The sequence below is a fragment of the Equus quagga genome, chromosome 14, assembly GCF_021613505.1.
Source record: "Equus quagga isolate Etosha38 chromosome 14, UCLA_HA_Equagga_1.0, whole genome shotgun sequence".
NCBI lineage: Eukaryota > Metazoa > Chordata > Mammalia > Perissodactyla > Equidae > Equus > Equus quagga.
The window spans coordinates 59819660-59841693 of NC_060280.1; the positions used below are offsets into that span (position 1 = coordinate 59819660).

Below are 22034 nucleotides of genomic sequence, written 5' to 3' on the forward strand. Positions count from 1 at the left end.
ATCCCTGATGAATTCAATGGCAGAGTCCAGCATGGCCAGCACTCACTAGAGACCTACTGTGTGCACAGCACCATAAACACAGTTAAGTGTTACTGTGGGAATAGGGAGAAGAAGAGAGAGACAATCTGGTTGGGGCTGGGGGATGGATACGCAAACCACTGACCAGAATGGAAAGCAGCATGAAATCAGTGCCATGACAGCGATTCAAGCAAGAAGCACCATGAAATGGGCCATTAAGTCCATCTTGGTGAATATACAAGCAAACACGTGGAGAAGGTAGCATTTGTGCTGAATCTTGAAAACCTTTGAGTTATCAGTTGTAGCTAGAGCAGAGACCCTCAACGTTCAGTATTTATTAAGAATCACATGGGGGCAGGGAGCTTGTTTAAAATGCAGATTATCTGGCATCATAACCGGATATTCTGATTCAGTAAATCTAGGATAGACCACATTTTATAAGGATTGCTGACGATATTGAGGTAGGTGGCCCAAAACCACACTTTGTGCTGGGATAGAGGCTATGTGAAGGGAAGAAATGAGAGACAAGAGGAAATGTAGGCCAGGCTCAGATCGTAGAGAACCTCGAATGCCATCCTAAGGAGCTTGGACTTCATTCTAGCAGCAGTGGGATGCTGTATTTGTGTTTTTAAATGGTTCCATTCTGCTTGAAAGGTTTATAATGTTCCAGTCTCATTTAAAAGTACAGTATTGAGAAGAATCTACATGCTTGGGGAATTTACTACAGAAATAGTAAAGTTCACTAAATAAGTTTATATTTTATTTTAATATAGAGCTCTTGGTTGGAAGAGTAAGCAAGAATGAATTGGGATGACCACCAGGGCACCCCCTCTTTGAAAAATGGTACAAGTCACAAGGGCTGTGGGATCAGTGTGATTATGTTTTTCCTCTTTCTTCTCATTTGCTTGAAGGGGTAGAAGAAAAAGGTGCTGGAAACTGAGACAAATTTTGTCTTTTTTGTTTTCTTTTAGAAAGCTAGAGACCATAAAATGTGAATTCTATCAGTAAGAGAAGCATAGACAGAAAGTTCTCAAATTTACTATGTATTGGAACACTCTAGAAACTCATTTAAGCTACAGATCTTCTTCCAGAGGAGCAGTTCTCAAACTGTTTGGTGTCAGAACCCCTTTACTCTCTTATATATTATTGAGGACCACAAAAATCTTTTTCATATGACTTATATCCACATGTATTTATTATATTGGAAATTAAAATGAGGAATTTTTAAGATATTTATTATTCATTTAAAATAACTATAATAAACCATTACATATTGACATAAATAACTTTTTAAATAAAAAATGACTATGTTTTCCAAATCCTCGAAAAGTTTATTGAGAAGGGTGGCACTGTTTCACAATTTTGCAAATCTTCTGAATGTCTGGCTTCTTTAAACACAACTGAATTCTCAAATCTGCTTCTCCATTCAACTGTTACAATATCGCACATCATGTAACCTCTAGAAAACTCCTCTGTACATTCATGAGAGAATGAGCGAGTAAAAGGCCAATAACTTAATAGTTTTATTGTGAAATTAGTTTGGACTTTGTAGATCTCCTGAACCAGTCTCCGGGACCTCTGGGAATCTGCAGAACCCGCTTAGAGAACCGCTGTCCTCTATTCCATTTGTCTGAAGTGAGTAGGGGTACGGGCTCCAGTCAGGTTGGAGGGTCACTAGATGACACCTATTTGAAGTCGTGGAATACCAAATATTACACAAATCCAGAACAACTAGGAAGATGTCCATAAACTAACAGGACTGGGAGACAGAGCCAGACTCAGGTTAAGCACAAAGGTAGGTGGGCAGATGAATGAGAGAAATGTCAGACAGTACCTAAAATCTGGTTTCTTTACATTTTGCTCTAGAGAAGTTCACAATGCTGACTATGTATCAAAAAAGACCTTTTTAAAAAAATCAGAAAGTTTGTTTTAAAATATAGTTATCTGGCTCCTACTTCAAAAGATTCTGAATTAGAGTTGAATGGAGGCTGAGCAACAGTATTTTTAATGAGCTCCACTGGTGATTCTGATGCACTGCCAAGTTTAGGAAGCTTTGCTATAGATCAGACATTTGTGTTTTACATAATAAAAAGGCTACCCAATTGCATTAAAGTGACATTCATTTTTATTTTTATTCCTAAATAACAATAACTCACTGGAATTCTCTCTATATCTGAAAGATGCCTAACTTTTAAAAATCACGTACCCATAATCTAAGTATCACAGGCTTAGTAGCTGTATTTCCAGCTGGGAAGTATGGGCTTTTTCATACATACTATTTTTTAAAACCTAACTCTAAGTTAAAGGGATAGAAAATGCCACTGCTATTCATAAAACAAATAATAGATTCCTTGTTTCCATAACAAAGTTTTAAGAGCGCTTGCTCCTAATAGAAACTCATTGTTATTGAATAAAAATCTTCTTGGGGAGGAAAAAAGTATCTTCATATATAATCTACATTGGGGATGCAAATTGTAAAGAAACAGACACCAGAGGATTTGCATTTAATCAAATCTAAAGCAAGTCATTTTAGAAGCATCACTACCGTGTACAGAAGTCTTTCCCATCAGGATCAGACTGAACTTTCCAGGAGACCAGGACCCCTTATCAGGGAAAATACGCCATTCACCAGAAATCCTGTATTGGCATTAAGAAGGAAATTCACCAGAACGATCCAGAATGGAAAGTGGTGAGTCAATGTTGATTATTAAAATTTAAAAAAAAAATTTAATAAGCCTGTTTATTTTTGAAATCACAAACTTATGAAGCTAAGGACAAGAAGAAATATTCCTAACTCTGGCTATGTAAAAACATAGACCAGAGATCAACAATTTAGAATTCTTGGTAATATTTTCATAATTCTAATCACATTTAATTATAATTCTTGGACTTACATTTGCTGCACAGAGTTTCGGTATGTATTTATTCTGAAAGATCAACTTTGTTAAACGTTATTTTTATAAAATGAGGACTTGGGTATTAAAGCATTCTTTTCCAATATAGTGAATTTTGTGTCAAACGTAACAGCTTTCAGTAAGCCGTCAATTACCGTAAGGAAAGTGCAGGAGAAGAATCCACATTTATCTAGAACTTGAAATACCTTTTATTCATGCATCTCGCTTTAGGCTCTTAGGCTAAGGATGAAGGACTTTCCACGGATTTGTGATAAGGAAGAACCTGAGCTGTCGTTTAACGAATTCAGACTATACATGGATCTTTCCCAGTTTGTTCACTCTGAGGATACAAATGTCAGAGTCAACAGAGAGTAAAACCCATCTATTTAGGAAGAAATTGAGATGAAAATGTTAGCATTTTAAATGTTAATAAATAATGACGGAAGAAATATTTCAAAAATACCTTACAAAGGTATCTTGAAAGAAAAATTAATATTTTTTAAAATACCACGATTCTTCAAAGTCAGATGTCAAAAGGTAAGAGGGTAGCAAGAGCCATAAGACGATCTCGATCTGTGTTCTGCAGCGTGGAATTGGTTATTGACAGAAGTGCTAAGTCTTTGGATCCAGCTATGAGGCTTGAAAGATAGGAAACAGGGTGGCCATTGGGAGGGGTGTCTGGATGCCTATGGTGCGGGCAAACCAAATGTCTACAAAATCCTAACCTGTTAACTAATTTGGCCTCATTTCTTTAAAAGCTTCAGTCTTTATTTCCAGTTTAAGATTTCATAAGTAGGATATACTATTTTCTGCTTAATAATATTTGAACTTGCCTTTCCTTATACTCTGCTGGAGGTTTCCCATAATAAAACTATGAGGTCATGTGCCCAGATCAGAAGTGGAACCACAAACGCTGAGCCTCTAGTGGCTGTAGAGCTAGAACTATTTATTCTAGGTGGGTATCGCCTTCCCTCAATGGGGGCGCTCTGATCCTCAGCAAGGAAGGCTGAGCTGGGTTCATGGGGTGAGGAGAGGGGTCCCCACAGTGCCAGGGCCAGAATCTGAGCCAGACCGTGGGCCAGCACACTGTATTGCCATGGGACTGCCTGGGACCTCTTTGTTGGAACTTCCCTCACAGGCAGAGAAATGGAACAAACATGGATCCTATCCGCCAATAATCCACCATTCAGGATTTTTATTCTGCTCTGTCTTGAGTGAGAGCGTGCCTATATTCCATACCTTGGGGGACTACAATTCAGAGAGACATCATCTGTTATCTTAACTTTGCCATTGTCTAATGATGTAACTCAAAGTGTGAATTGTTCTTTTCTGAAGTTACGGCATGGTTTTCGTTTTATTCTTTTTTTGTTTTGAACTATCTCTTTATTCCCTTACCTTATGCAACAAGCATCTGCTTAAAGAATTTAAAAGCAAGAAATGTATTCCAGAGAACATCATCAAAAATAGGAAAAGAAGAGGTGCTCAAACCACAAACGTATTTGATATTCAGTAACTGAGAACAGTTTAGGAATCACTTACATTTTAAATACTCAATCCAGAATGTATGAGCTTGATTTGATAGAGAAATTGTTTAATTTTCAAAAATGCTGTTAAAGCAACACCACCATTAAATCTACTATGGGCCAAATTCTTCATCAAAGTAAACAGCAATGAGATGACTTAGACAATTTGCTGCATTTACATAATCACAATACTAAAATAAAGAATTTTTTTTCCGAATTCTAAGGATAAATTGATTCCTAGTAATAAATTTGCTTGTGCTTTCTCTCCGGAAACACACGTCTCTGTTTTCTCAACAACTGATCTGAATGCAAGTTTGTATCTAGAATATTTGAATAAAAACTCTTCAGCGTCCCCTGGTTTATGCAGGTGTGGAGTCTTTAAATAGACACAATGCACATGAAAAAAATGTTTGGAGTAGGAATACTGGGAACATTTTAAACTCTCAATGTCTCTCCTCCCCAAAAAAGAGAGACAGGGTCGATTAAGGAACTTTCGGAATTCTCAAAAATATGAAGAATACTCCAGGTGATAGTTTAAAGAATTTGTACTAGGTTCCATTGCTTAGTTTTATTTTATTTTAATTCACCTCATGTGTTGTGTAAAGTGTCGGTATTTGCTTTTTTGTAGCACTGTTTCAGAGCATGGTTTAGCCCCACTGCTCCTATTTCTTTCCACCAGGCTCTCACGGAGCCCTCGAGAAAGGGTTTCATGCCCACCTCTTGTGAAATTGCTCTCTCCCGTGTTCCAAGGATCTGCACCTTTCCAAACCCTGTGGTTTCTGAGCCTTCATTTTCCTCAACTTCTCTATGGCATTTTATTTACTCTACAAGTATTTATTGACCACCTACCAGGTGCCAAATACTTGACACTCCTGGTTATTCCTCTTTCTCTACACTCCCTCTTCTTTCACTTCCCTGACGCTACCACTCTGTTACATTGCTGACCTCTCCTCCCCCACCCAGTCTTTCCCTGACCCCTGCCTTCCCCCGGGCATCGGAACTGGAGCCATTTACCAAGGCTCACAGCTTGGATTTCTACTCTTCTCTTGCTACAAAGTCTTCCTTGGAGAACTTTGTTTTCATAGAATTAACTACCATAGTTTTAAAGTTGTATCTTAGATGTACAGTTCTAACCCTGGTCAACGTTCTCGTGCCTTCTCTAGGATATTTGGATTTGGTTAAGCCACCACAACCTCAAAGTAAATGTATTCAAAACTGACCTCTTCTTTCCTCATCAAAACCAACTCTTTTCCCTGCTTTCTTGATTTCTTAATCATGGTAGTCTTTTTTTAGTGTGTGTGTGAGTGTGTGTGCACACATGCATGTATTCTCTTTGGAAAGGTCCCTTCAATCTGTCCTTTCCTTGTCATTTCCACTGTTTCTGGTTGGCCGCTATTTCACTATCTTCCATCCTCCTTGCTTTCTCACCCTCAACCCATCCTAGGATCTACCTTCGGTTAGTCTTCCAAAAAGTTATCCCAAATCTTCCCCAAAATACGACAAAGTCTTAGTACTCTTCTGTTCAAAGAGTTCAGTGGTTTCTATCTCCTGCAATATAAAAAATAAATTTTTAGAGCCTAGTTTTCAAGACCTTTAATACTTCAATTATTCTCAACCAAAAAAAAAAGATGCTGCCAACAAATATATCATAAAAGCCTACTACGTGTCAGGCACTGTTCTAGGCATTGGCACTTGAGATCTTTCAACGAGAAAAACAAGCAAAGACCCCACCCTCATGGAGCTTACATTCTAGTAAGGACCAGACAGACAATAAAAAATAAACTTAATAATTAAGGAAATTATATAGGACATTGTAAAGGGACAAGTGTCACATCGAAAGAAAAAGTAGAGTAGGTTAAGGGGGGTTAGGAATGTTTTACAGAGAAGGTGCAACTTTAAATATGTTCTCACTGAGAAGATGACATTTGATCTAAAACTTGAAGGAGACAAGGGCATTTAGCCACGTGGATAACTGGGGGAAGAATATTCCAGATAGACTGGACAACCAATGCAAAGGTCCTAAGACAGAGTGGTGTGTTTGGTACATTTCAGAAACTGGCTGAAGTACAGTGAGCAGAGAGGGTGTTAGGAGATGAGATCAGAAGTATCACGGAACAAGGTTATGTAGGGCATTGCGAGGACTTTGGCTTTTACTTTGAGTGAAATGGGGAGCCACTGTATGGTTTTGAGAAGAGGAGTAATGCAATTGGATTTTCTTTTTTTAAAGAATCGCTTTGACTGCCATGTTAAGATAGACTGGGGACAGGGGTGAAGAGTGGGAGCAAGGAGACCAGCTGGAAGTCTACTGTAGCAACGTACATGAAAGATGACAGTAGAGTGTACCTTGATATTAGCAGAGGAGGTGGAGAAAAGTCAGCAGATTCTGGATCTATTTTGTAAGTAGCACTGTCAGGAATTCCTATAGGATGGGTTGTGAAGCATGAGAGACAGAGAGGAATTAAGGATGACTCTATAGCTCCAGGACTCAGCTACTAGAAGGATGGAGCTGCCATCAACCAAGATAGGAAGGTTTTAGATAAAGCAAACATGGAAGGGAAGAATGGAGTTTAGATTTGGACATGTGAAGTTTGAAATGTCTGCTAAACATCCAAGTGAAGACGGACATGCAAGTCTAAGGTCCACGACAGGTCTGGGCTAGGGGCATGTATTTGAACTTCATCTAGATATTGATGGCACTTAAATCCATTAACTCCAATTACCCTAGTTCCTTACCCTTTTTACACATGCCTTGCTCCTTCCTGCCTCTGCTTTTGCTCATGCCATGCCTGATGTCTACAAGGCCTTTCTCCCTCCTCCTAACCTATCCACATCCTTCCAAGTCCAACCTAAGTCCCAGTCCTTCCCACAGAACTTCCACCAACAAACCAAAGTGTGCTCTTCCCCTCCCCTGCTCTTTCACATGTGAATGTCTTATTTCTCTCACTACAACAGAATCTCTCTGAGGACATCTGTTGTATGTTCTAAACTTATTTTGCATCCCCTGTGGCACGTAGCCCCATACTTTGCACTAAGTGGATGCCAACTGGTGCATAAGGCTGATTGTTTTGTTTGACAAAACTTCAGAAGTTTTGATCTGGTTATTTGCCATCTCATGAACTTTATCCCTCTATTAATCATCTTGTGGTTATTTGTTAAATTTATTTAGAATAGATGTATTTCCTCTAGGCTTTTTGGCATACACATAAAGCATAAATTGGTAATTCAGATTGAAATCATCAATTAAAAAGCCCTTTGGAAAAAATTGAAGCCAAGACTGTATGCAAACACACAAAGGATCCAGCCCGGACCTCTTCAACTTCCACCCCCTCCTCCTTCTCAGACCTAAGCCCACACCCACCATCAATCAGCCAGATGTTCCCCTTTTTGCTCAGCTAGTAATGCCTAGGTTAGAGTTGGCCCACACCTCCATGGGAAACTTATAAAGTCCTTACTCTTACATATATCTGTGGTTCTCAAACTTCAGAGAACATCAGAATCACCTGGAGGGCTTGTTAAAACACGATGGCTGGGCCCCATTCCTAAAGTTTCTGATTTGGTATATCTGGAGTAGGGCCTTAGAATCTGCATTTCTAACAAGTTCCTAGCTGATGCCATTGCTGCTGGCCCAGGATCACACTTTGAGGGTCGCTGGTGTATATTCTCACTTTGACTCATCTGTCTGGCTTTGACCCCTGCCTTGTTTTGGCCTTTAGAACTTGAGTCACTATTCCTACTCCAGGCTGCCCTTTGAGCACTAGAGCTGTCTTAGTTACCAACCCTACCTCCCTACTGCCACTCCTGCCCCACCTGTCTTTATTCCAGTCTCAGAGGCTGAAAGCCAACTTGTGTCCCTGACCCCACTTCCTTGCATCCTCTTCAAGACCTCCTTCCATCATTTTCTCCTTCTATCCTAAATCTTTTGTCTCTCCCTCTGTCCTGTTCAAATATCCTCAAACCTCTCCTACCCATAAATACATAAATAGACATAAAAATATAAGCAAACTTCTCCTTGAGCCTGTAGTTCTCTTCAGTTAGGATCTAATCTCTTGCTTCCGTTTCTCATTCAAACTTCAAGAATGAGCAGTCTTGAAGTCTCCCTGTCTCTACCTCCTCTCTTGACATTATTATCTGGCTACTGGTTGCCCCACACTTCTCAAATTGCCATTGCTAAGGTCAACGCTAACCACTGAATGGAAAGCAAAGGATGCTTTGCTCTCCTTATTTTCCTGGACCCTTCTGCTACGTCTCATACTTTTTCCTTCTTTCTTGAAGTCTCTTCTCCTAAATTCTGTGATGTCTTATTCCTCTGGTTTTTCCTGGTTCTTCTCCAACAATTTCTTCTTCATCGGTTTCTCTCCTCCTCCTCTGACATCCCTTCAAATGTCAATGATCTCCAGGACTCCATCTGTAACCATTTAGTCCAGAGCTTCCCAACCAGTGTGTCAGGAATCAGGATTATAAGAGTTCCAAGACATTGATCCTCTCAGCCCTTGGGAGTAGCCTGGCCTGTTTAGCCCAGTGTGCCAGACACATATTGTTTCTATATGTGCCGTCATTTGACTCTACCTTTCAAATACTCCCCAAGAGATGTTGTCCTCTTCCTGGTTTCATTACTATCAACATCATGATGGCTTTGAAACTTACATATCCAGACCAATCCCATGGTGGAAACTTGAGCATCACCCTTGAATCTTCCCACTCCTTTCTCTCCCACATGTAAATAATGTTCAGACCTGTCTGCTCCTTGCCCTCCTATCTACCATGACTGAGACCCCATTACCTCTTGCCTGAATTATTCTAGAATTCTCCTGACCGATCTCCCTGTGGCTTTGCGATTCTTAAATCCACCCTCGACACAGCTGCCAAAAAAGTCTACCTAAAATGCAAATCTAACCACACTACTCCTATGCTTAAAAGCCTCCAGTGGCTCACAGCCGACAGGATGAAGTCCAAACGCCTTCGCCCACAAGAAACTTCATGACTGAGCCCTACTCGTTTCGTTTGCCCAGGCTCACTTCCTGCCACTTCCTCCCTCACATACCGATTTCTGTTCTTGACTCCAGGCCTTTGCCCATGCTGTGCTCCATAGCTGGAATCTTCTTGCCCATTTTGCCATCACCACACACCCCTTACCTCACCTCGGGTGTGACCTTACCTTCCCTAACTGCCTCCCCACCACCACAAGGAATTGACACACTCTGTGTTTTTCTGAATATCCTAGGCATATTTCTGTTGTCGCACTTAGCACATTGCATTATGATTATGTTTTAAGCATTTCTCTCCTCCCACTAGATAGCATGTCCTTTTGTATTGTGTTCTGACACAATGCCGGACACATAAAAAGTACTCACTAAATCACCAATGAATAACTGTAACCCCAGGCTTTTCTAAAAAATAAGACATCACACGCAATTCTAGGAGCAATGCTTAGATTCCTTTGGAACAAACATAAGGTCATTAAGCTTTAAATTTGAGGCTGATTTGAGAAGAGTACTTCAAGCTTCTTTAATTAAAAGCTATATAGACCAAAATTAGATTCTGTCGAAATTAGACCCAAAGAACCATTCAAACAACTATGTTTTGCTAAAGTCAGGTTGCATGTGGCTTTATTTGAATTAAATAATAAATTGTCTTGGAACTCAGATTTTTTGTTCTCCTTCTTTTTGTACCAACATTTTGTATAAAACTTGTTAGTAGTTTTCAAAGTATTTGCGCATGCGTATCTTATAAAACTCTGAAGTCAGCTATGGAGAGATTATTATACCCATTTTTAGGATGAAGAAGATAGGGCTGAGAGATTGTGATTTTCCCAAGTCAATGACAAATATGTGCTAACGTGGTCATGTGACACTGACTCCAAAGCCAGCTGCCTCTATTTTCTAATGCGCTTCTCTGTCTCTGGTTTTGGTTTTGGTTTCTTCCTTTCTGCCTCCCTTTTATTCTTTTCGTAATGATATTTGACTCATAAATCAAATATATCCTAGACTATCTACATGTTCGACTAGATTAGAGAATATTTTTGGTTATATGCCAAATGCACATACACACACACACACACACACACACACACACACACACACACATATATATGGTAGTATTTCTGCCATACATACTGATGCTGAATTCTGTTCCAGCTAAAATTGCCGGTAAGCCTGCAACGCTTCAATTAAAATGAATTGAAACCATCCAACCTACTGCAGATCAATGATTTCTGAGTTAGAAAATATCTTATAATTCCTCCAGTTCACCTACTAATTCAGTGCTTAAATGCTTTCTATAATAGTCCAAAGAAAATGTTCTCCTGTCATTACTTGACCATCCTCAGTGACAAGGAACTCACTATCCTTAGAAGCAGTGTTGTCAATTTAAGAACCTTGGAGAAACATTATTCTTTATAGTCTGTTATCTCTCTGTAATTTCCTCATGGTGAAAATAACAAATTTTTCTGCTTGTTAGCTCTAAAATCTGACCTAAGTCTGGATCCCAGCACTATTGCTAATTAGCAGCCTTGAGTCCTTGACAAATAACTTAGCCATGGACCTCAGTTTCTACATCTGTAAAATGGATCAAATGAAATAATACATGTAAATTGCCATGCACTATAATATGTTCAGTAAGTGCATTCAGTAAGTGCTCAATAAATATTTGTTGAATGAATGAATTTTTCTTTTATCCTTGGCATAGTTTTGAAGAAGAACTCCTCATGTTGAATCACTGTATTTTCAAAAATAAAAAATACTTAATTTAGTGCAGTAAACCAGTGACTTTCTCCTTAGGAACATAATCTTCTTGAAAGAGTCCTGTTGACCTGCTCACCCACATTGGGCAGAAATATGATGTGGCAGGCATAGTCACTCTGTAACCTGAATCATGCAAATCTAAGTGTCGCATCATGTAGTATGAAGCACTGTTTCAAGTTGCATCCGAACCCTGATCTTGTGATTAAAGAATAAATTGTAAATCTTCCTGGAACAAATCTTGATAAATAAGAGTAGCAAAAAGAGGACATTTTGAAGAGCTCTTGTGTAGAGGATGGAACAGTGCTTCTTTCACTTAAGCAGAGATCGGATGAGTTTCTATCAGAAACCAAGAGACGGGACTAAATGACCTCTATTGAAACCACTTCAAATTCAAGTGTATCATTCTAAGAAGAAAATAGCATCACAATTATCAGCTCTTGAATATGCCCCTTGCAGGATTAACCTAATTACTCCATCTGCATTTGATGGTTACTATTTCATTTGCTTAAGTCCCAGGAGACTACAGCAAACGCGTGTATCAAGGCGTGAGAGTGAAGCACACAGTCAAAGATCTACTGGCAGAAAAACGGTCCAGGCAGACAAGTAACGCAAGATTTAATGTAAGTCTCAATTTAATACATTCTGAAGTCTTTGGGGGCTTAAGTCCTCTGTTAAGATCAGTTATCTCCCTTCTCCCTCTATCTATACATCAATGTCTGGCCTCTGGAGTCCGATATTCTTGATAGCAAAGCCCTCCTTTAGCTGGCACATGCTATATAATAACCATTATTAACATTATAAGCTATGAGCAAGGATTCCAAGAGCTCTATGAACTTATTGGCTGGCTCCTTCAGCTAGTGGCAATGTAAAGATGATGTCTTGACTTTCTCCTTTCCCCCAGTGGTGAATTGACAAAGGCTCAGTTGATGGGAATAATGCTGACCTTCATTCACATATTATTCTAAACCTGATAGCAACAACTTAGAAAAATCCTCTCTGAAACACACAAAACCATATTTTAAATTCCTAGTAGAAGATGTCTTTAAGTCTAAAACCTCTATCTGCCATCATGTCTTCACAAATAGCTCCACTCTGTGTCTAAAATGTTTAAGTAGTTGCATCCAGATCTCAAAAAAAATGATTTTAGAATATCACCTACATTGTACCACCTCTAATTGTCTCACCTGGAAATGAGCCCTGTGAGTGTCTTGATGCTGATGCATCCAGAATTTTGCTCTGTCTGTAATTCTATTACATTACCTAAATCCATATATAAAGGTATTATAAAAAAAATGATTTTAGAAGGGAAATAGCAGTTGGCTATCAAGATGGGTAAATAATCACTTATTCTATGAGGTGAACTATAACAACATGAATGTCAGGCATCTGTCAGGCATTGCTGGGTGCAGGACATGAGAGCAGATGACACAGAATGAATGAGGCAACCATGTACAACACCTAGATAAGGACGTCTGCTCAGAATGTCGGCATCATGTTCAACATTGCTCCAAAATCAAACTTCTGGGACATGTTTCAAGTGACTCAACTCCAGATTCGATTTCCTGCCATCCAAGAACACCTTTTATTGCACATTTTCTTTCTTCCTTTCTTTTAAATCATGCCAATCTGGTCTCTTGGTAGAGAGAGGAAGAGAGACAGAGAGAATACGGAGTCTACTCTAAATGAACCGCAGCTTCATGGAAGTAATCTGGATTTCTGGGCCACAACTATAGCTAGAATTGTGAAACTTGATGAAAGTTTCAGGCAAACTGTCAATTGGGAAGACAAGAGTCACAATGAGGATAATGTCATAGTCAAAGAGCAGAACTGTATCCACCCTATGTGAGTGAGGATATCACTCACTCCTTGGCATCATCACCAAGATGCATATTCAAATGATAAGGCACTATACCAGACAGTTACACAAAAAGACAGGTTACATAAAAAGACAAGGAGGCAATTATCCAAATGGTGTTTGTAAACATATTTTTCTTTTGAAAATTATGTAACATGACGTCTTGCTCAAGATCTGTGACTATCAAATAGTGTGCTTTCTCTATTTTTGAGGTTTTAACTTTTTAAAAGCTATAACAATGTAAACATAACTAATAATAAGCCAGATTATTTGATTTAATTTTAACATGCAGATTCTTGGTCCCAGTCCCTTGTCTACTGACATAGAGGTACGGGGCTGGGGCCAGGGAATGGTCATTTGAAACAAGCTCCTCGGGTGATTCCTTTGCACATCATAGTTGGAGAACTTTGCCACAGAGCGAAGGGCAAGTGTCAGAGCATCCACACCACAGCCAAGGGTCTCGTCTCCACCCAGATGAGATCTTGTTGAGCAACTGCTGTCGGCCCAGTGACACTGAAAGTGTTCTAGTCCAAGTGGGTACAAGAAACTTGCAATACACAGTCTGTGCCATTAAACACTAAATGACCTGGTGGAAAAGAAGAATACTTATACCTTTAATAAATACAAAACCGTAAACCAACCACCATGCTGAACGCTAAAGACAAAAGGCCAGGCAGCATGGCCATGTGACATGAAGACTGTAATACTACCCTCATAAGCACAGTTTAAAGCGCATTTCCTTGTGTGTTGTTTCATTGATAAACACACTAATCCTGTGAGAGTGATATTTGCATGGCTCCCCATTTTACAGACGAAAAAGTTGAGAACAAAAGAAGAGAAGTAATTGTTTCCAAGCTGCACAGTTAGCAAGTGGGAGGTCTGCTGACTCTTAATTCCATATTCCTTTTAAAGGGAAAGAGCAGTGTGGACTGGAGTAGAATAATCTCTGACTTGTGCTCTCTTTGTCCATTTGGGCTGCTATAAAAAAATTCCACAGACTGGGTAGCTCAAGAATTTTTCACAGTTCTGGGGGCTAGAAGTCCAAGATCAGGGCGCCAGCATAGTCCAGTTTTGCTGAAATTCCTCTTCCAAGGAGCGGACTTTTTGTTGTATCTTCACATGGTGGAAGGGCCTAGGGAGCTCTCTGGGGTCTCTTTTCTAAAGGCACTAATCCCGTTCACGAGGTGTCCACTCTCATGACCCGATCACCTCCCAAAGGCCCCATCTCCTAATACAATCACACTGGCCATTAGAATTTTGACACATGAATTTTGGGAGGACACACACATTCACGCCGTAGCACATGCAAACAAAGAAAATCAAAATATAAGATAATATATCAGGTAGAAAGGACTTCTAGGACTGGAAAGGCACAAACCAGCTCTAACTGTGGTAGTTTTTCTCAGGCATCAAGTACGTGGGCAGTGTGAACTCAACCTTAGCTTTGTGTTCACATATATTACCCAACATCTCATTGCTAATATCGTACTCTCATCCTTATTTCAATGACCTTTTAAATTTGGTTAATTAAATGCATGTAGTCCCAAAATGTAGTTATTCAGACTTTGGGGATCCCCATGAATTGAGTTTGCTGTCCACTTGCTCATGTTTCATCTTCTTAGCCACTACTCTAGAATATTTGTATGTCCCAAGAAGGATATCATATTAATTAACTATCCACTCTCAAGGACATATTTCTGGCCCTGTTGCAAATGCAACCCAATGAGCGGAAATCATGGAGCACTATGGAGAACCACATTACTGGCAGGCAACTGTGGGGCTCTACTTGCATGGGTGGAAACTACCTCCTCTTTTTTATACCAATGAACTGGTGACAGTAAGTTTAATATCTTTTATTAAGTTCAGATAGGGAATCCATCCTTGGATGTGTTTAAAATTTGCTGCAGATGACACGGACAATAATCAGTCACGGGCTAACTTGAGGATATGGAAGCCCCTACCATGTGGTTTTACCATACACGTTGTGCTGGGCCAAAAAAATGGACCCCCCAAAGATCCCACATCAAATCTCTGGAACTTGTGAATGTTGCCTTGTATGGCAAAATATGTGATTAACTTAAGGATCTTGAAAGGAGGCACTTACCCTGTTAAGTGAGCCCTGAAAGCAATGACATGTATCCTCATAAGAGGGAGTTTTGAGAGAGACACACACACTAAGACACACAAAAGAGGAAGAGGCAATGCGACTACAGAGGCAGAGATTGGAGTCATGCAGCCACAAGTCAAGGGATGCAGGCAGCTGGAAGAAGCAAAGAATAGATTCCTCTCTAGGGTCCCACAGGAAACAGAGCCCTGCCAACACCTTGATTTGGCCTACTGGCCTCCAGAATTGTGCAAGAATAAATTTTGGTCTTTCTAAACCAGGCCATGGTAATTTGTTACCGCAGCCCCAAGAAACTAATATGCATATATTATGAAAACCATGTCCCTCTGGGTAAGGATCCTTTAGGAAGCGTCCATCTGATGCCCAAATTGCTGCTCTTCTCTTTGTGACTACACATTGATAAGTTTACACAGACTGTGTTGATCCATCTTTACCACAATTTCCCTTAAGAACATCTGTTTCTGATACCATGAAATGTGTTTTACATCTTTGCAGCAAGAACCAAAGACAAAAAAAATCCCTTGCTTCAAAAGGGACTTTCACCAATGGCTGGACTTAAAACCACTTCTGTACATTTTAGCCATAATCCGTTGGTTTCACAACTATTGTCATGGATATCTGTTTTTAAATACTGGCTTTTCTGTTTCTTTCTTGAGTTTTTCTGTTATTCTTTATTATACTACTAGATCTCCTACCAGAATATTGAAAATATGAGCTATTCACCAGCATCTAGTACCAAAGACTGTACAATTAGACTTTTCATGTAGGTTTATCTTGTATTTTTTCTATTGCACTGTTTCAATTGAGTTCCATAAAAGCTGATCATTGAAAATTTTTAATAACATCACAAAATTCAGCGAACTCTCAGTTATGTATAGTAAAATAAAGAAGCAGCAGCAGCAGTAAGCCTAACAACCACAATTTTTCCTTTTTGTTCTGAAAGTCAATGAATGATTTACAGGCTATTGAGCTTTCTAACCGAGTTTTTCTGAAGCTATCATAAAGATTCATTTAAAATCATTGAACATGCAACAGCTGGCATGAGAAAAAAAGTTTTTTAACTTGCTGAGTGGGAGTTGGAGATCAGTTTGGAATTAAAATTGTGTAGTGGAATGGGGGAATACAATGCAGTATGAGGGAAATTAAGAACGGGAATCAGGGTCTGACGTTCAATCTATTTTATTGGTTTACGGGCACACTAATAGCTATCCAGCTCTGCTCATTCATCAAAACGCTATAGTGAGGAACAATAAGGAAATAGATACGAAAGTCACTTTAAGTTAATATTCTACATAAACACGAGGGAAACTAAGTGAAGATCTGGTTGTTTTTAGAAGCTCTAAACTGAGGAAAATGTTGAGGAGGTCTATCCCAAGTGGGAAATATATCTGGATTATATCAGCCTCGAATTATACATATTGATACATCCACAAACCAGAATTTAACTATTTTCACTTGGCATGATTCTTTTTACACCAGCCTCAAGTATTTGCTTTTCAAATCATAATGACGTACAATTATTTTCCCTTTATATATTTTCCTAAATCCTTCCATTTAAATTAGCTCTTAAAATCTCTATGTCAAGAGCATATAGGATAAGGCTATACTGCCAGCTGGGTGTCTTGGTTAATAATCTTTCCCAATCATTTTCGGAAGGAAACCATTTTAAGCCCAGAAAGAAGCATGACAATAGTACACACTGATGAAAAAATGCAGAGGAACAGAAGGTAAATGGGTGCCATATCGTGCATTTATGGCACAGAGTAATTGAAAGTGTTTTGATCTTCGCAGAGAGGTGGGTGAGCTCTAACTGTGGAACAGCTGTGCATTGCCTGGCTCCATCCATAATAACTGTCTGTCTTTCTAGCAGGAGTGCTAGCTCCAGGTTTGTTTAGTCCTATCTCCAGCTGCTGTTTTGTAGCACCAATCACATGCACACTTCAGTTACCACCGAGTGTAAACATTGTGATGTCCATATCTGTGATTTGCATTTGGATTTCTTGTGAAGTATTAGAAAAAGAAAATATGCGATTGGGTATGGTATATTAAAGCACCTCAAAATTTCTTTGTTTTCCCTGAAACTTTGGAAAACATACCCGAGACATCTCTTCTACACCAAAAGAGAAATTTTCCTTCTTAGTCTATTTGAATCCCTCTTCTGGCTATCAGTGGCCTCAGACAATTCCTTTCTCCTTGCTGGGCTTCCGTGTCCTTATCAATAAACGTAGAGAGTTGGGTTACTCCCACTTCAATATTCGATTTTAATACCCAAACTTTTATAAGTTTATCTCACTTCCTTGTCTTTCTTGTCTTTGTTATTCATATTTCAAATGTTTCCATCTCACTGTTGAGGATTTAAAACAGATCTGAATCTCTGAGAACTAGCTCACACACAAACTGAAGCATCTTTGAGCTGATGTTTCAGATCACTCTGCCATCTTGGAACCTACAGCACTTAGGTTGGCTGAGGCTCATTATCTAAGGTACAGGCAGCATAGCATGGTGAAGAGTTTGGGCGCTGGACCCAGATACATGAACTCAAATTCCAGCTCTGCCATTGGCTAACTGTATGGTGATGGTAAAGTTACTTAATCTTGCTGTCAAGAGAAGAGAATATCCACCTTGCAAGGTTATCATAAGGGTTAGATTTAATATTTGTCAAGGGCTTGGCACATGGTATGTGCTCAATCAATGCTATTGCTAGTAAACACTTTAGTCCATGCGAGAAACCTTAGAATTCAAAGTGACGGGAGAAATTCATTGACCTGGAGAAATATACAGTCCAGTTGTGGGAGAAGGAATTACACAAGAAATAAGTGATTAAAAATAAAAAGACGGCTTTGCTCCAAGGGCCAAACACACGATAGTGACCATCAGTGAACACTATGGAGGTTGAGAAGAGTGTGAGCAAAGCATGGGCTTTGAGGGTAAGAGGTAGACAGGTTCTGGGTGGAAGGTGAGCCTTAAGCTGAGCTTTGAAGGAAGAAGATAATGCAGGTAAGCAGTGAGGAGAGGTCGAGGCCAAGCAGAACACCTGGAGGGGGCAAAGGTCCAGAGGAAGAGGAGACACTGATGTTCAGTGGGTGGACCAACTTGGTCTGCAGGTGGAGAAGTGAAAGAGCAGATTGGGAGGCCCGGCCTGGCACCTGACCCTTCAAAATTCAGTTCTAGTCTTGTCTGCTAAGTTCTCCCAAACACTCCCTTCTGCTCCAGAGCCTCCAGCATATTTATCTGCTAAAATATTTATTACACTGCACTCTAACTACTTGTTTTCTTAAATCTCTACTCCAACTGGGTAATGTCTTGCTATTTCTGTTTGTTCCTTTTGGAGCCTGCAGCTCAGTAGTACGATAGAATGAGCTTGTGCCTCAGAGTCAGATGGACTGAAGATCTGACTCTAGCATGTGAAGGGGATCCGGCTTCTCTGGGCCTCAGTTTCCTCCTACGTAAATGGAGATAGCGACCATAGAGGTGTCATGAAAATGAAGTTAGACAATGCATATAAAGCACCTGGTACAGCTGGTACATGGCACCTTGTAAGTTCTCATCACATGGCAACTTTTATGGTTTTTAAAGTACCTGGAACATTGTAGCATTTGATCAATGTTCCAGCGAAAGCGTGCCACACAAAGGGAGATACCCTCGAGATTGTGGCAAGCTCTGGACAGCAGCCTTGGGAGTTAGATACTTCTGTCTTTATTATGACAAATTCTAAGATAGTTTAAATAAGTCAACCCATTAGAAAGGCCTCTGGGTGACTTTCGTAGGTTTGAAAAATTGATTCACTATGAGCAAATGAAACAACAAAGTAGTAGAAGCAACAGTTAGCAAACTTATTTTTATTCTGACTCAGCAATGCCACCCTCCTCCATTCCACAGGACAAGATGGCTAGAGTTGAAACTCCAATTTAGTGCATTTCATTAAGATAAATTCAACTGCTCCCATTCTGCAGTCCTAAATATCCAAAGACTTAACCAGTCTTGGATAACAAACCAAATATTATACTTCCCATCATGGACTATTGTTTTATGAAAACTCCAACTTCAAATGGCAGGAAGAAGGAAATAAGTCAACATTTTGACTGGATTTGTTACCAATTTACTGACCTACCAAGTAATGTTACCTTTTTAGGCCTACATTTCCTCAATTACAAAGGATCATATAAGCTTATGAGTAGTACAGATGGGAGGGGACCAGAACTCAGTGTTTTTAACATGTCTTCTCCTCCCTACTGAGTACAGCTGTTTCTCTTACTGACGATAGCTTCTCCCAACCTCAGAACATGTTCCACCCATAGGTACCCCTACCCCCAAACTCCAAGGCCAAGTTGAACTCCCTCTTTATTCTGAGAAAGATACATCCCCTTTCCTCTAGTTCAACTAGAGTTTTGCAAATTGAGTTTGCAAGGGAAATAGAGAACAGAACAATCACATAAAGCACGAGAGCAATTACGTGGAGTGCAAACATTCTGACTTTAATATTTGGTCAAAGATGGGCATGGGTGGGACAGTAGAGGTGACTTCCAGGCCTGGGTCCCCTTCTATCACCTCAGTTCTCTGTGGGACAAATAAAAATTGTTAATAATGATAACTATCATTTACTACTAGGCTCTGATATAGGGACTTTACAATTATTTTCATTTATCCACTCCAAAATATATTTCATTTATTGAAAAGCACAGTAGCCTTAAGAGGGTGCCACTCATGTGTGTTTTTCAGATGAGGAGATTAAGAACCAGGTGGAGAGCCGTGGAGCTCAGATTGGACCCAGGTTTGTTGGCCTGCATGGTCTTTATTTCACCTAACGTATTGCCTTCTTAAATTTACATTTCTGGTCCAAGGAAGGACTAGCTTTGGAATAACCACTCTGCTTCAGGTCCTCTGCTCAGAGTTCATCTCACCCTTCACATTCCGTACCTGATGCTGGATCACCATCATGACTTTTGCTTCCTTTAAATCACAGTTTGTCTCCCTTCCTGTCCCTGCAAAGATTCTCTAGACTGCTCAGACGATGCCACCTCCAGAGCCAGGACCTTCCTTTCCTGTGATACCCAGACATCTTAGAAGAAACTAGACAGAAGAAGTTCTTAATTTCTTTCTAGAACCTGACTCTAGTTCTGTCCCAAAACCTGGTTCCAGAATATAGTTCCTCTCTGTCATTCCCCATTTGGGCCCCGCATGGCACCTGGCTCTCTCTGTAAACGAGGAAACGTTTCCTGCACCAGAGTCAAAACATACCACAGTGACTTCATAGAAGCCTCTCTACCACTCTCCTAGAGATCTCTAGGACCTACCTCACCCAATCCATTTCGCTCTGAACTTTTCTTCTTGCCTGAAGCTTACTCTCCTGCTATGCCGTTTGGTGAAGTGTGATCTCTTTTCTGAATATTGCTGAGCTGATCTGAGAGGCTGGTATCCTATGGCTGGCTCCTGGAACTGGATGTAGAATGCCATTTCTCCCACCTGAAGTCAGAGACCATATCCGCTCCCTTCTGAAGGCTAGAAGAGATCCCTGAGTCCAGTGTAATGTAGAGCTTACCAGCTCAGTTGACCTGCTGTCTCTGGTGACCTACCGCTTAGATGCTCTCCCTACCTCCATGGTGCCCAGCGTTCTCTCAGAGTTTCACATAATAAAGAATCAAATGCATATTCTTAACAAATATAGCAGCTACTAAGGAAAGGGGAAGGTAACTTCCTGGTCCTCCCACCTTCTTATGAAAGCGTAGGAAGAGATGGGGAGGAGGGACAACCAACGGACTCATTTCCGAGGTCGAAGCCAAGCTTTAGTCTTTCATGCTCAAGGCAGATGGAAGCTTTCACTGATATCAAAATCTAATTTTAATCAAGGTGTAACCTCCAAAACGTGCTAAAACTTAGACAATTTACATATTGTGCTACTTCTCTTGGGTATTCTAACGGTAGTCCTAGACAACAATAAAAACATCAAAAGAAGAAAGAAGTAGAATGGAAATAAGACTACAAACGAATTACCTGGGCCCTAAATTTAGGGAGCTGGCCATACACAAATTCTTTCTTGGATTTACGTATGGCCATTGCAGCTATCACTGTATTATCAAATCTAAGAGCAAAGCACATGTATGTTATATTGAATCTGTAGTTAGAAGAAAGACAAGCTTTGGACAGAGGCACCCCAAGCTCTGAAGACACGTGAGTGCAAAAAAGTCTGTAGCACTGCTATAACAAGACAGACTCCTGCCCTTCTCCGATTTCTTCAAATTTACCATAAAATTTATTTTTCGTCTCTTCAACTCTCATAAACTGAACCCATCCTACAATGTGTTCTGGCTTTAGTAAGATTTTTACGCTTGCCTGGGCACAGAAAAGGATCCTCAGATGGCCCAATGTGTGTCTTCCTGCTTTGCTAGTGTTTTATTTTTCTTATATTATTTTTCTTTCTTATTTTTTAGAAATACCTATTTTCTTTGTGTTTGATTACTAAATCTCTTAGGAAAACTGTAAGTTTTCTTTAATAAGTACATCTCATTTGCCCTTGCTACTTTTTTCTGAATTGCCAGCAGAAGGATCAGTTTATTTGCAACGTTGGAGAGATTATTGATAAAGGAAATCAGTGTCTACCCCGGGAGTGACGTCCCCTACACATTTTGCTCACTCTCATAGCACAGTGCTTTGCATATTGCTTGTTAACTTTGCCAACTAACCCGCTTCATGAGCCCAGAAACAATTTAAAAAGAAATAAACATTTTCTCAGTAGGCAATGCCTTGTACACTCAAAATGCCAATGTTTGAATACAGAGGTACATATTATATCTTTGGCATTCATTTTATCCAGGGCGTTGAAAATGGTTCATTGTCTGACTTAATTAGCCCACTGTCCTGCTCTGTTTAGAGAACTAAACC

The 22034-nt window shown here is 39.8% G+C and overlaps 1 protein-coding gene across 1 annotated transcript in view; it reads left to right on the plus strand.

The window, feature by feature from the left end:
* The first annotated feature begins 2697 nt into the window (after positions 1-2697).
* POU2AF2 (POU class 2 homeobox associating factor 2) overlaps positions 2698-22034 on the plus strand; it is a 34373-nt gene continuing 15036 nt past the window's right edge. Inside the window, exons 1-2 of the mRNA XM_046684883.1 lie at positions 2698-2707; positions 11686-11795. Coding sequence (XP_046540839.1) covers positions 2698-2707; positions 11686-11795 — 120 coding nt within the window. The remainder of the gene's footprint in view (positions 2708-11685; positions 11796-22034) is intronic.